The sequence below is a fragment of the Ooceraea biroi genome, chromosome 6, assembly GCF_003672135.1.
Source record: "Ooceraea biroi isolate clonal line C1 chromosome 6, Obir_v5.4, whole genome shotgun sequence".
In the NCBI taxonomy this organism is placed as follows: Eukaryota; Metazoa; Arthropoda; class Insecta; order Hymenoptera; family Formicidae; genus Ooceraea; species Ooceraea biroi.
Window position 1 is genome coordinate 13,456,462 of NC_039511.1, and position 15,547 is coordinate 13,472,008.

Sequence of the window (15,547 nt, forward strand, 5' to 3'; positions counted from 1 at the left end):
GGCCGTTGGTACCTGGTGGCGCTGAGATCTTGGATCGCACAATGGCTGCCCATTAGCAGTCCATAGGTACATGGTCAAAGGTTTCGTCCTTTTTCACCTTTCCTTTTTCCTTCTCCGCGCATCGCGAGCGATCGCGGCCGCTCCGGTGTGCGGCGCCGCAAATCGTTCAGCCGCATCGCCTCGCCTCGTCTGGACTCGGCTCGATTCGTACTACCTCGTCTCCCCTCGTCGCGCGTCGCGCTCGTCGCATCGCGCCACATAACTTGAAAACTCGCGTCCATCCCTGACGCGCCGCGCGATGCGCCTCGTTGAAATCCGCGGGATTGTCAATCGCGAGCCTGTCTTCACCGCGATCGTCGCGACCGTGCCGACGCGCGCCGCGCCCACGTCCGCGGATCGGCTTTAAATTTTTCGAGAAACAACTCGCTCTGGATGAGCGATCGACGATCAGGCTGATAAACTATCCGACATGTCTCGGTGTACGTGCGCTGGAGAACTTGGTCGACGACTTCGTGTCGATCGTCTTGCGCGTACGCGTACCGAGTGATACGCAAGTGTTCACGGGTGGCGGATTCGCCGGTCGCGCGTACGGACGTGCGTATGCACTCGACAGGCTAACGAAATTCAGCGAGATACGCGACGCGACGTAAGGCAATCCCGATCCGTCCAAGTCGAGCTCCAAGTTTGGTACCGGAAGTGCCACAAGTGTCGGGCGATTCTATCGAGGCTACAACAATTCGGCATACATAATTGATCGTATCGGAGGTGCGTATTTGAATGCTTAGAAACTTCTTGGTTTTTTCTCTACGATTGCATTGTCAATCTGCGATGTCTTATTTTATGTATCAATGCATGTAAATGGAATATTTTGGTATGCAAGAAATAATGTCGTTATAATGTAATAAGTTAGTTTTCGTAATAGTTATTCGCGTCGTATTGAAGTGTATTAAGTTAAAATGGATTTAATCAAAACTAAAGTATCTAAAAGTGTTTGTGATTATGAAATTATAATATTACTTATATAAAACTAATTCGCGAATTCGAATTCTGTGCATACAAGTATTTGTTATTAAATATACATATAGTTTCTTATGCAATTTGTAATATAATGCAGAATGCAATAAAAAACAAAGGTATAATAATTGAAAAGAATTATGATTATACAATAAAAATGGTTAATTATTACAATGATTTTCGGATTAACGTTTTTTTATCATCTTTTTGGTCTTTTTAGTTCCTGGAACCAATATATAAATGTATATGTATGTATATTCATACATTGTAAGATATATATTTTATTAACATAAAATGTTATTATTAATATTGTTTCTTTTAATCATCCATACAAAAAAAAAGAATAGAGCCATGCTAAGAGCATAACGAATGCGTTACTTGACGCACGCATTTTTCGCACGCTTAACGTAAAATGCGCACTAATTAAATGATGTCGTTGGAACGTCGCCCAGGAAAAAGTGAATGAGTTGGAAAACCACTTAGCTACATTTTTAATTCCTGCGTGCATTCCACGTGGACACCTATGATAAGTAATGGAATGTCGAGTGCCGTGCGAATTTCCATGCAAATCGATCGTTAATGGCAACGAATGTACTTACGAACGCTTAAATAAAAGATGTAAAAGAGTAATACAAGAAAGAAGGCAAGCAAGAGAAAGAACGGTCGAAATTAAAATATATATAATTCAATAACTTCTTTAATTCGCCGCAGTAAATAACAACTCCTGTTTATCTGGTGACCAAACTAGCAATGCAATAATTAAAATATATATTTTGTTGAATGCCACCACCGTATCGAAAATACATTCTCGCCGCGTCAAATAATACGTTTTTACGAATGAGCAATAACAGACGAGACACTTCGATCACGCTGAATCGCTGAACGTCAGTTCACTTCTTATGTCAGCTCAAGTCAGAAGGACACGAAAGAATCATGAGGCGATATATACAGGGTGTCCCGGGTTTTAACCGACAAACTGCGGGAGCATATTCTACTAGTGGAAATAAGAAAAAATTCTTATGTCGAGTTTGCTTAGAAATGCTTTATTACAAAGTTATAAACCAAAATTGAAAAGAAATATGAGATAAGTAACGACGGAACATAGTGCAGAATTTGGAAGGTCGAAGATGTTTATGTTACGTGTATTCACGTGTATTCATGTTCACTATGTTGAAACGATTCAGTATGATTGTTACTTTCACAACAGTAGCCGTTAGATTTCAATCGTCGTGTCAACTAGCAATTACTATCAGAATGCCAAAAGTGTTTTCAAATGAGGAATACACCGATATTCATTTCGTGTACGGATTCTGTGACGGAAATGCACGAGCTGCCGTACGAGAGTATCAACGTAGATTTCCTAACGGGAGAGTACCAGATAGATTTAAAGCAACGAATTACTAATTCAGTTACCGAGATGCAACAAAATTTTCAGGAATGTCGTACCGTAACAAATTCTGTACTACGTCGACGTCTAGCTTGTATCGATGCGCAAGGACAACATTTTGAAATGCGTCACTAAATCATTGCGTAGATAATTTTTATTTTTGTGAAAAATTCCGTTGTTACTTATCTGATATTTCTTTTCAATATTGGTTTATAACTTTGTAATGAAGCATTTCTAAGCAAACTCGATATAAGAATTTTTTCTTATTTCCACTAGTAGAATATGCTCCCGCAGTTTGTCGGTTAAAACCCGGGACACCCTGTATAGTCCGCATTAGTTGCAAACTTTCTTTCACCGAAATTGAATAATTTCTATCATCTTTTCTCTATCAAGTGCAATTGAAAGGTTCTGGATTCGAAACCTGTTCCACGGACTACGCTCCCGCTCGTTCGGGTTCAATGGCACTCGCCACTTGGGCCACATTGTACAGACATTTTTCAAGCGCGCGTACGCGAGGACAAAGATATGCTTGAATTCTCGTTGTTCGCCGGCAACGTGGCTACGTCCCGAATAATCCCGGTTACTGACGCGCCTGCAAATGATCGGGTGTCGGTTATATTATTCGATTGCTGTTGGCTGGTCGACCGGCGGACTAGTCCGCGCCTATTGCGGATCGTTCGACGCAAACGGCAACTATAACGTAACGGTAAAAGCGAATAACATCGCGCAGATTACCGCTATTTATAATACATATTGATATTCCGTGGATGTGGTTTCGAGCAACGGCGCACGAAAAATTGTCTCGAGATTTTCGATCGCGTAATTATATGCTCGCTCACGGAGGAACTGATTTTTGAAAGCGCTCTCTCTCTCTCCGTCCGTCGTGCTCAATTCTCCTGTCGATCGCGAATCTCGGTGGCCTCAAAGTCGTTGCTAGTACCAATTCTGATCTCATCCAAGAATGCTCCTTGCACGATTTCAGAATGAACGCAGACGCATTGAGCGGCTGAACGTGCAGGCCAGGTAATACGTAAAGAAATCAAGGAAATAAGAGAGCGATGGTGGTGGAGTGGCTGTGCCCTGGACTTAGACCGACCAGGAGCAACAGGCCTCGTCTTTTGCACTGCAAAGTGATACTTCTGGACGAGCATGAATTACTGCAGGACGTTTTGGTGAGTCGTTTTGTTTCCTCGGCAACTTCTTAAGGGCTTTTCTTGAGGCGAAAGCGTTTCGGAGTGCCTGCCGTTCTACTCCTCTACTCTCTCATCTCTGATTCCATGATTTTGGGTGTATCCTGTAGCGGGTCTAGGTGACTGCGATTCCTCGCAAAGTCATTCCGTAGAGAAAACTGATATTCTCGCATTATCGTTACGTACGGATGAGTGTCGGGCGCCGTACACGTTGCCGTAATTTGAGCGCGTATCGCACGCGACGCAGAGTTATAATTTAGTGAATTAATAGCATTTTCTTTCCCAGCTCGTTTCTAGACGGTCGTTTCGGTGCCCCGGACGCTCCTCACGGTGGTGCCCGCCGGCTACGGTGGGTTATGGCCGACTGTGCGGCTCCGCACGAGAAGGCACGTACATATCACGGGAGTACCCGGAATTTCTTCGGTCTTCTCTGTTATTAGACGATATACCAAAATTGGTGGTGGGGCCACCGTGCGGGCATGCCGTACCTCCTCCGCACACTAATTCTCGCGTCTCCTCGGCCTGTATCCGTTCTCTTTTTCTTTTTCCTTTCTTTCTCTCGGAATCGGCCCTCTTCCTCTATCTTACAATTCTCCGGCTTCCTTCATCGTCTAGCTCATTTTGTCGATTAACATTCCGCGCCTGTATAAGCATCCCGCGCACGAATCCCTCACCGTGTGTCCATACGTGCAACGCCCGTAAGCCTTTACGTAAACCGAAAATCAGTCGAGCGTTAAGAGCGAACGAGAAGATTGTTCCCCGAGGAAAGAATTCGTCCGCCAGAATAATCCGCATTGATTATGGAGGATCGCGAAAAGCTTCGAAATGTTCGTAGATGGCTTCTACTAATTTACATTAGCAAGATAATTTCATTCTTCCTTTCTTCTCTCTCTCTCTCTCTTAATCTTTTATTATTCAAGTACTCTATGGCATACAGATAATTACATGATATCCTTTTAGCAAATATATTCCATAAAATAATACTAAGTTTTGTATAAAAGAATTACATTTGAAAGAAAACAAAACTTACGAAATTAATTACAAGCCAATATCGCTTCTCTTTCGTGAAAACATTTCAAAACGTACGCATGTTCATTTGTAATAAGAAAAAAATGGTTTCCGCAATATTGAAAATTTACATAATCAAGAATCGTAGAATAGTAAACGATTGTTGATAAGCAAATGCGATATATTTATAAGCAATGTTTCGCTATCGGTGTACTGGTATTCAGGTTCATATCTTCTCGATTTTATACCTAGTCGTAGAACCAGTCTCCCGTAACTGCAGCGTAACAGCGCGAAAGAATGATCATGCGTCAAGATAATGAGACTGGATAAACTCTTCTTCCGGTAAAATCAGACGTCGTCCTGGTGCGTCAGCGTGGCGCAATTTCAAATTAACGTGAAGCGTCGGGTCTGTGAACGCACGTGAAGAATATTTCATGCAACTGCGGAAACGGAGAGATTGGAATTTTCTGAAAGAATTACGTCCACGCTTACGTACACGCGTTTATTCGACATCCTACAATGTATCTACAATGCAAATCAGGAAGACATAAATCCTTCGAGAAAAGACTTGCAATACGCATGCCGTGATGCATGTTTGCGGCAGATTTGCATTCTCAACAAAACTTGCGAGTTATTAATATCTCACGATAACCGAAATCACCGAGACAAGAAAGTAAAATTCAAGGCACTTGTTTCCGCCTCTCCAAGTATCTTCCTTCGCTTTGATATCATCTAATTAGCATTTAACGTCGACTATGGGCAGCTCTCCAGCAAAAAGTTCTTTCCTCTTTTCCTCTTTCACGAACATTGGTACTTTCCATTTACATTGCTGTACCTAGCCACGATATATAAAAGCAGGGACGAATTTTCGATACAGAACAGCGACATTGGCTAGTTGCCGTCGCTGACTCGCTCGCTGTTCATTCTTCTCTTTCTTTGTATTGTATCTTTAGTCAAGGACATAGCGCGCATTTTTACTTTCATGGAGTATATATTCCACGTTTCTATCTTTTGTAGAATATTTTCCATTCTTTTCAATTTATGTTTTTGCATTTCTCACAATGAAACCGAATTCATTGTTCATTGTTCAAAATCTGGCAGCTTCAACGATTTATTGGAAACAATTTTATTTTGAAAGTGATCATAAAGCTGCTATACAGAACTAATCAATATTGCGGTGTTTCGATTTCTCCAAAGAAGCAGAAAAAATTAACGTATAAATGTTTAAATTACACTGTTTATAAAAAATGAAAAGAATATTTAAGAAAAGAAATAATTGCTGGAATAACCGACAGGCAGAGAAGAAAAGAAAGAAAGAAGTTGCTTAAAAAAGAAGAATCGTTTGGAACACGCAAGTTGAAGATGATTATCCATCTCCTGAACCTATACTCCGCTCTTCTAGGCCTTAGGCGAAAGAAAAAGACCGAGGTCTTTCGTTTTTTTCTCCTTCTTCTTCCGTTTCTTCTACCTCTTTGGCGCAATTTCTTGCTATACTTAATTGTCTGCCACTTTCGTTATGCTAGGTGCATGTATTTCGCATATTTTATTTTTTCTTTTATTCAACGTAAACTTTACCTCTTGGTTCTTGCTATGCCGAGTTTCTTATAAACGAATTGCGATGAGATGAGAGAGAGAGTGAGGGAGAAAGGAAAATTATTTTGCTTTACTAAGTATTTTACTAAGTGTACTAAATACTTTTACTAAGTGTTGATCTATATTCTTTACATCGTTAAAGTATAGGTAAAATTACAATGAAAATTAAAATGATAAAAGACATTTACATATCTACAAGTTCTGTTAATTATTTTCAGGATGGATTTACGTTACGATTTGCGATCGCATCATTAATCCATACGAATATCATTAAGAATAGGAAATGTTCCATGTAATATGTCTTTAATTATTAACGCTAGTTTTGGAACATCATCTGTGTATAAAATTTGTATTTAAGATTGGTGTGATATGTAAAATATATATATTTTTCCAGAGCTCGAATCTAGGGCAAGAATTATTGGATAGAGTATTTAAGCATCTTAACTTATTGGAAACTTCTTATTTCGGGTTACGCTATCTTGATCATGGAAATCAGACGGTAGGATATAATCTATTCCATTTACAATTTTTTATACAAATTTTATGTATGTTATTATGTTCTTTTAATTTTAATAACTTCATTTAAAGTCAAGGACCGATATTACGTTTCGCGTTTATTAGGTGTAAAAATTTTAGTATTAAAATGGAAATGTATATAATTGAATAATTATATAGATACGCTTTTTAGCAATGGCTCGATCAAAGCAAAAAGCTCGGTAAACAATTGAAGATACTTAAAGGAGATCCTGGATCGGATGTTCATACTCTTTACTTCGGAGTCAAATTCTATGCAGCAGATCCGTGCAAACTTATCGAAGAGATTACCAGGTATATTTGTTTGTTTCTGTTTAATAAGACGTATACTTCCGTTTCAACGTGACTCTTTTCAAAATCTTATTCAAAAGCATCTTCGCGCTGACACCTAATTTGTTTTATTTCTGTAGAAATTGTTCGTAGGACGTCTTTAAAAAGTTCTTTAAAGCGTTAAATATTTATGAGTATAAAATATCGTCTCGATAGTAATCTTTCTAGTTTCCTTAGATACAACTATATCTAGATCAATCTAAATCATCAGAGGCAATATTGGAAAATTGAAAAATATTGCAAACGTTTGTTTCAACACGCACGACACGCGAATATAATGAACGACTTCTTTACTCCATGTTAAATTCTAACGTGTAAACGATCTTTCACGTTGACTGTCTCGAAATTCCAGGAAATTCCAGGGACATCACGGTACATCGCGGACGCACGAGAATTTCACGTGCGTCGAATTTGTTGAAGCGCGTTTTACATACATATGTACACATGCCAGCATTTCGCGGCGTTCCTCACTCGTGCGTTGCTATCATACTGGTACCACGCGATACCAATCCATTTTGATATATTCATTCTCGCACATATTCTATGATAAAACATTGGTGTATAAAAATCAATACATTATGCATCGCTTGATATTCGACTCTAATCTGTACACATTTCAGAATCACTGTTATGATAAAATAAAGTATGAGCGGTACTGTTTTTTGTTCCACAGATACCAATTTTTTCTACAAATAAAGCAAGATATTCTGCAAGGGAGACTACCTGTATCCTTCGATTTAGCTGCGGAATTAGGAGCTTACGTTGTCCAATGTAAGAGATGCTATTCTTTATATCAAGAAGCAATATATATCAGATGCATGTCGTTATTATCTCTTGTGCACTATTGAAGATAATTTATTAAAGATATCAACATATAATTTCAGCACTCATAATATCGCACTTTATTAGTAATCATCTCACTACAAGCTGATAGCGATGTAAATATATCGTAAATATATTGTAATTAAATTTGAAATAATTGAAATAGTCTAGTTTTGAGAAGCACGTGCCATTTCAGGCTACTTTCTTTCACATATATACACATACACTATACATGTATAGCAATGCAAGAAAATGCGAGCAAACAGATACGCCGGTTAGTTATCTGATGGAGAGGTTCAAAGAGATTCGTACAGATAGAAAAGAGGAAAGCAAACTAAAATACGCCCGTGTTTGCGTCTCATCGCTGTCAAAAGAGGCGAAGTGAATGTCCGTATTCAACGATAACGCGCGCATAGACGGGAAAAGACGGGGAGAGTACAGCGCGTGCGAGAGAGAAAGGCAGACATACCAAAAAATAGAATGAGAGGGGGGACGTGGACAAGTCTCTCTCTTTTTTTTATAGTGGTTGATCAGAATGTAGATGGACCATTCAACATTACTAAATAAGTAAAGTTCATTAAAAAGCCGGGATATATAATTTTACGCAGATCACATCGGATACGATGGTGTTTGGCGACTGCGCGCCACCTAAAAAGCGATTAAAAAATTTTTCGGAGCAGTCACTGCACTCTTGTTTTTGGAATCGCTTTCAAAATCGCAATCGAAGCGCGTTTGAAAGTCTTGAATGGTGTCGTGAACGCTTTCCTTTCATCGCCAACTTCGGCTTTGGGAATAACCAGAAATCACACGAAATCACGCGAATACAGGGAGTGTTCAAGCACTGTGACGCCTTTTCTGGCCGAAGAAATCGCGTACAGGAATTTGTGCGCCGATGCATTATCATGCAGAAGCGACCGAGAGCCCTGCTCTCGATATTCAGGTCGAACTCGAAGAATCCTGTTCCATAAACGATTCAGAACATCCAAATAATAATCAGCGTTCACGTTTGACCTTCCGGTATAAATTCCTTGTGCATTCCTTTCGAATCGAAGAAACCGGTGAACAATGTCTTGATTCGGCTCTTCTGGATTCGGATTGACGTACACCATGTAAAAATTTATGATTAAAAATATATTTCCTGTATGTTCGATGTTTGATAATGTGTTCTTTTTTCAGCGGAACTTGGCGATTATGATCCTAGACGACACTCGCCTGGATACGTCACCGAATTTCGGTTTCTTGCCAATCAAACGACAGAACTGGAAAATCGCATAGTAGAAATCCATAAAACTCTTATGTATGTTGATCGTAATGTTTAGCATTCAGATAGCGTGCGTTAAAACTATCTGACGGCCGCGAGCATCAGCGGGCTTACATTATAAGCAATGCTGTCCGCGAGTTTATATTTCGTTGCCCCTTTGTTGATAGAATGTTAATATCTCGATTCTTATGTTAACCGAAGAAATATCAATGTAATAAAACGCGTATAAAATTTTAAAAAGTTCGTAGAAACTTTTCCGTAGAAATTATACCTTAATAATGGCAAATAAAAAATATAATAGCGCAAAATTAATATTTTCATCAATAGAATCACAAAAAAGTTCAATGTAGATAGCAATACGTGGATGTCAAACTGATATAACTTCTGGATTAATATATTCGTATATTTTTTTCAGAGGACAATTACCGTCAGCAGCGGAACTAAACTACTTGGACAAAGTAAAGTGGTTGGAAATGTATGGCGTAGATTTGCATCCTGTATTGGTACGTAGACAAGTTATTGCTATCGACATTACTCGATAGGATTAGATTACTTGATTTAATCCTGCAAAATCTTTATGATAATCATTGATAGGGCGAGGATAGTGTGGAATACTTCCTGGGTTTAACACCAAGCGGAATAATTCTACTACGCAATAAGACTAAAGTAGGGAATTATTACTGGCCTCGAATCAATAAAATTTATTACAAGGTATAATCTTTATCTCTTTTGTTGTATATTTTCTATATCTCTATGTTGTTAACTCATTGTTTGTATTCTTTTCTTTCTTAAATATTCAGCATGAACTTGAAAAATGACTGTAGCTTAAAAATAAAACGCTCAAGAATGTATTATACATTTTTAAGCATTTAATAGAAATGTAACGATGTTGAGTGTTTGCCTTTCTTTTTGTATCTTTCCTGCATTTCATGATATATCGAAATGAACTAAGCCTACTTCCAGGGCAGGTATTTTATGCTGAAAGTGAGCGAAAAGAATTCCGAAGAGAGGACGCACGGTTTCGAGACACCATCGAAAGGAGCTTGCCGTCACCTTTGGAAATGTTGCTTGGAGCATCAAGCTTTTTTCCGTCTGATGGCAACCGGTCCACCACCTCTCAGTCCATACTCTCGTTTTCATTCGTACAGTCCACCATCCACTTTGGAGAAACATGCGGTTATCAGACGAAATCCGCCACCATTTCAAAGGACCCCCAGTCGGAGGGCGCAAAGACGAGTTGTAGAGGGTCAAGAAATGGTTGGTTCGTTCGTTGAAACGCCTGTCACGGTGATCTCGAACTCAGGCAACAATCCAGGTGGCAACAACATTTTGTGCAATACGCAAAGGCAGGTGAACAACTCGAGTCCGAGAAGCACGAGAAGCGCACCGTGGACACAAAGTCAGCCTCGTGGTCTTTACACCTCGTCTAGTCCTCGTTCCGTTCGCTCTGTGGGAACGGCTCCGGCAGTTAGTTGATACATATATAAAAACACACGCACGTTATTTATTAAGTTTGCAATGACTAGACTTAATCCATCGCAGAGCCCACCGTGACATCTACGCCGCGCACAGAAACAAAAATATAATAACTAAGAATTGAATAAAAAATGATTTAAAAATTTAAAGTATTGAATTAAATTAATGTAATGAAAGAACCGTTTCACTCTGTCGATGGATTAAGTTTGCTATACAATATATCACTATCACACATTGCATTCTAAATTTCTACATTTTAATTATTTATTAAAAACACATTATTTGTTTTTTTTTAACAAGCTGTTAAGTAGACTTCAACGTCGGAGCAGTTCAGTGGAGAGTCAAAGTTCGGGAGATAGCCACAGTCGTGGTGGTCACCGCAGAAGAAGTCATAGTCATAGTCACCGTCGACACAGCAGACACTCCGATTGCGAGTCGGAACTTTCGAGGGGCTCGGATACGAGATCCGGCCATCGAAAACATCGTAGAAAACATAGAAATTCCCGCTCCTCTAGGTACGTTCACGTGTTGACCTTAGTTGCGCGCTACGCTCGTTCCCACCGCGATAATATCTCGCGCTCTCATAATTGTTTCACGAGTGAGGTATAACCTTTGTGATTAATTCAAATCGGGATCCCTCGTGAGCAACGGCGTGTAATTAAAGCAATTTGATGATAATGAGCCCTGTTCCCACCAACGACGGAGTTCACTGACCCTTGCTAACGTAACTATACTATTTCATGCACAAATAAAACGCCTCTTTCTAACGTGATAATTTATTATATATATATTCTTTGACCCTTTCGCAAGATAAAATAGATTGATCAGTGCCAATCGAATTTAATTTGTCTTATGTCTTTTGCAGTAGACCCGAGTTGGTAGATTCGGAACCGCAATGGAGAGAAGCGCAAAAGCGAAAAGGGGAAGGCGTGCAAAAAGCTATCGTAAGTATCGTAAATGATTACTTGATTTGTACCAGCATAAGAGTGACTTTGTTTATAATATTTGATCAAATGTAGGTAAGTCACACGGAGCCTAGAAGAAGACACAGAAGCAGACATCGAAGTCCTTCTCAAAAGCAGCCATTACCGGATGAACTTCGAAAGTATATATTTATATATATATATATATATATATATCGCATATAAGATATTACAAATATTACAATATAATAATTTTATTATATAATAGTTAACAAGCTTATTCACAGGCTGTGGAATTTATAAGTTTTCTTTCTTACGTGAAAGCTAAATTTTCAGTCAGAATTTGCTGGGTGATAAAGTTTCATTTCTAGATAAACATAAAATTAAATGTAACATGCAAAAAACAACGCCTAATATTTTTCGTAAAGAAGCAAAGACATTCATGCTTGATAAGTATTATTATCAAACGTTTATATTAACTGATAAAAATACGAATTTACCGAAATGTTTCGTGCGATAAACGTTAAAAGTATGTACGACATATTTTTTCAGACACTTGGAATTTGGCCTAGTCGATACTAGTGGGATGAGCGAGCAGCAACGCCGAGAAATATCCTATACGGTAGTACAGTCGCAGTCTGTACAGCAATCTTCCTTACAATCTAATAATTCTCGATTGAACGACACAGACTCATCGTCCCTGCCTAGGTACGATGATCTCAAGACGGCCTGCAATCTTCACAACCATCCTCCACAATTGGAGGATGAGACGGGATCTGTAGTCATTGTTTAGTTACCTCCCCCCCCCGCCCCAATTTTCCTTTGCATGTATTTTTTTTTTATTTATTTCGAGCATGTGTGTAACGTCTACTTTTTAAGCATGCCCCTATTATTTATTTGAAGCATGATGAACTTCTAAATAAACAAGTGAAATTAACTTGCTTGTCGCACCTGTTTATTTTTACAACCTAGCTGGCACTCACTCGCTTCTGGCTGTGTTCCATGGAATTTCAAAGGCGATACGTGCCGATCGCCTTCATTCTGGGATCGTAATTACTGTTCGTGTGTTTTTATTTTTCATGCATTATACATATTGTATGGTATGCGTCGTGTATTTATGTAATAAATATTGGTATCTGGGAGGATGGATGATGTCAACGTTCGAGACTCAGGATAGTTCGTGTGTTTTGAGTCTCCCTTGTGACGTTCCTCGTGTATCCCATTTGATTCCCCTACACCTGGCACATCTTGTGCACTTTTTGGCAATTTTCGAAAAGTTATGCTTTAAAATTTGCGCCACAATGCGGTTAACAGAAAAGCGAATGCATTAGCGGAGCCTGTGTTTGAACTGATATTATCACATTTGATTACGTGTGCATCGTGAGACCAATAGACAATCTATGTATATTAACTGTATCTACTAAAACGAGAGAAGAGAAAAAAAAAGAATGAAGCACGTTTCGGTCGAAAGAATCGGATCTACAATGTGGACCTGGTGGTTATTAAAACAACTGAGGTGCCAGACTGTCAAGGATTCCCTTTCAGAACTGTCGGATCCATCGGCAAAAGGGAAAGAAGAGTCGTGCGGCGTCATTGTGACGGCAGTTATAACTTGATGTCAACAACGTCCAATCGAATCGAGGCAAAACTCCCAGGGGCACGAAACGAATATAGTACGAAGAGGGATTTTTATTACGCTCCTAACAAGAGAGTGTCAGTAGGCAATTACGTGGACAGTGGACTCGGGGAAAGCACGCCGCAGGATTTTTCAAGTTGCTGCTCAAGCTCTGCCGACAGCAATAAACCTATTCACGTAGTACGTGTTCACTTGTACCTTCATTTATTCTCGCAATTTGATATATGTTTTGAGACGCAATAATCGAGCATCATGTCGCTTCGTTTGATTAAGATAACGTAGTATGAAATATTGTTCTCCAAACAGTAGAATAGTAAATGCCAGTTTTGTTTGCTATAGAAGCAATTGCAAGTAGGCGGAGAGGTATGTTATGAACTGCCATCAAATCAGGAAATCTCCCCTCCTCTCGACACTACTCTGGATGCTGTTCTTCAGCCAATTATATCGTAAGTACTCATCTTTCTTGTCCTCATTGCTTTTTTCACTCAAATATTGAATAAAGTCGCAGTCTTGTCAAGCCGAAAATGCGAAACTGCGATTTTATAACTAATATTGCATTTATTTGTATCATGTTCGTCATATATAATATATATATTCAATAGGTAATAGAATAGTCGCATTAATATTGAAAGAGATTAATTATATTTTCAGAAAGTAATGCTTGATTTAATTTATATGATAATTGGGATTGTTTCAGTACCTTAACAAGGAGGCAGCGGAACCACCCGAAATAATCGTACACCTTTAATACGAAATAAAGTTTTATATTCATACGCTGTGTATTTAAAGAAAGTTTTCATACCTTTAACAAAATTAACATCCACGAACTGTGCACTATGCACTTGTTGAATCTTATCAGATGAAAAACAAACTTTGATGAATAAAAATATGCTTTACACGCTCATGGTAAAGACACATTCCCTTGTGTGTACGTGTGTGTGTGTGTGTATATATATAAAAATTTGCTTATCTAACTATCCTTCGATGCCATATGTCTCATGAGATTGCCTATAAATTTTTCCATTTTCTTTAAATCTTGAGCTATTTCTGTTCTATATTGAAGACACTGCAAAAAATTTTAATTATTAATAACATTGTATTTCTCTCCCTCACAAGATGAAATTTAAAAGATACATTCATTGACGATAGCATGTTTTCAAGTAGCTTACCCGTCGATTGTCCGTTAACTTCAAACATAGGACTCCTTTATTGTGACAATATTTCATTGTATATCGGGTCTAAAACAATAGAAGGATATAGTGTTAATATAATGTATCGCATAAGGAATTATTCGATCCATAACCATTCATGTTGCATTCACGCGGTCCTGTGTACCATATGGTACACAATTTATCTTTTTCTCTGTTATTTTTACAATACAAGCGATTACTAGAAAGTAACGAGTTTAAAAATGATCATCTGTGTGACATTTAAACATTTTCTATTTATGTTATACAACAACAAATATAATTTAAATTCTTAACAATATAATTTTTCATTGCTAATGTAATTGAACATTTTATACAAAATTCGTTGTTTTTTCAAAAATTTAATAATTATTCATTATAAAGAAAACTTCTAGAAAAACAATAAATTGTAATAAGATGTTAATATATTTTATAATATATATTCATAGCTAAATATATATACATATGTCATGTAAAAAATATATTTTTTAAGATTCTGTAATGTTCCTTCAATATTTGATTTGCTCATGCATACTTGTACATTCATGTAGTTTATGCCAATTAATTTGTAACGTTGATAGTAAATAATTTATTACAGATTTAACGAATTAATATTTAATGACACGTAAAGTTAGTACGAATAACATTGCTGCAATTAAAACGTTCAATGTCCAAACTATGGTACGAAGATTTCTTTTCATGCATATTATCGCGGTCTGAATAGCAAATTATTTAATTTGAAAAACGTTACTATTATCAAAATACACAGTACTAAGCAGTATATAATAATAAAAAAACCTGACATGATTTCATAAAACGTACATTGATCGGATCCTGTAGATATAACCTCTCAGCACCTTTCTCGAATTCTTCCCACGAACTTAGATATGTCATTATTTCACGAAGTGTAATTTCTCTGCGCAAAGAGAACACACGTAATACACGTGAATTACTAAAGTATTAATAACCTCAAACGTTAAAACGTTAAAATACACTCGTAAAATTGTGACAATACGTGGATATCCGCAGCTTTGACTGGACAAGTGTGCTAACGTTGGTAGCGCTATCTGACAGTTTGTCTCCCGGAAACATGCGGAAACATTAACGTAGTACCACCTGCTGGATATTACAGGTGAGAAAATTCTTTCGATGAAAGTTGAACTGTAAATTTAGAAACTGGAAATTG

The 15,547-nt window shown here is 38.1% G+C and overlaps 2 protein-coding genes across 7 annotated transcripts; one reads left to right on the forward strand and one right to left on the reverse strand.

Moving 5' to 3' along the window:
- Window positions 1-208: 208 nt before the first annotated feature.
- Window positions 209-14,075, forward strand: LOC105276899 (band 4.1-like protein 4). 6 transcript variants are annotated; one of them, XM_020030862.2, is made up of 16 exons: window positions 209-765; window positions 3,384-3,573; window positions 6,587-6,691; window positions 6,881-7,020; window positions 7,730-7,827; window positions 9,055-9,175; window positions 9,555-9,642; window positions 9,734-9,850; window positions 10,103-10,606; window positions 10,916-11,130; window positions 11,481-11,559; window positions 11,635-11,720; window positions 12,091-12,246; window positions 13,084-13,354; window positions 13,517-13,620; window positions 13,872-14,075. In XM_020030862.2, the coding sequence occupies exons 2-16, from the start codon at window positions 3,460-3,462 to the stop codon at window positions 13,906-13,908; spliced, it is 2,235 nt and encodes a 744-aa protein (XP_019886421.1). In that variant the 5' UTR covers window positions 209-765; window positions 3,384-3,459; the 3' UTR covers window positions 13,909-14,075. The 6 variants fall into 6 exon arrangements, with proteins under 6 accessions (XP_019886421.1, XP_019886425.1, XP_011333239.1 ...); XM_011334937.3 differs by having other exon boundaries at window positions 210-765; window positions 11,484-11,559; window positions 13,514-13,620; XM_011334926.3 differs by having other exon boundaries at window positions 216-765; window positions 13,514-13,620.
- Window positions 13,819-15,430, reverse strand: LOC105276893 (signal recognition particle 9 kDa protein). The gene is made up of 3 exons (XM_011334885.3): window positions 15,184-15,430; window positions 14,344-14,412; window positions 13,819-14,240 (listed from the first exon to the last, which is right to left on the reverse strand). Exons 1-3 carry the CDS (start codon window positions 15,253-15,255, stop codon window positions 14,145-14,147), a joined length of 237 nt encoding a protein of 78 aa, XP_011333187.1. The 5' UTR covers window positions 15,256-15,430; the 3' UTR covers window positions 13,819-14,144.
- Window positions 15,431-15,547: the final 117 nt, after the last annotated feature.

Bases quoted from the DNA above. Each gene is read 5' to 3' on its own strand.
- LOC105276899 (XM_011334926.3), top strand. From the start codon at position 3,460: ATGGTGGTGGAGTGGCTGTGCCCTGGACTTAGACCGACCAGGAGCAAC. The intron at 3,574-6,586 runs GTGAGTCGTTTT...ATATTTTTCCAG, and splicing joins AATTACTGCAGGACGTTTTG to AGCTCGAATCTAGGGCAAGA. The intron at 9,851-10,102 runs GTATAATCTTTA...GCCTACTTCCAG, and splicing joins TCAATAAAATTTATTACAAG to GGCAGGTATTTTATGCTGAA.
- LOC105276893 (XM_011334885.3), bottom strand. From the start codon at position 15,255: ATGACATATCTAAGTTCGTGGGAAGAATTCGAGAAAGGTGCTGAGAGG. The intron at 14,413-15,183 runs GTACGTTTTATG...CTATTGTTTTAG, and splicing joins ATCTACAGGATCCGATCAAT to ACCCGATATACAATGAAATA. The intron at 14,241-14,343 runs GTAAGCTACTTG...AATTTTTTGCAG, and splicing joins AGTTAACGGACAATCGACGG to TGTCTTCAATATAGAACAGA.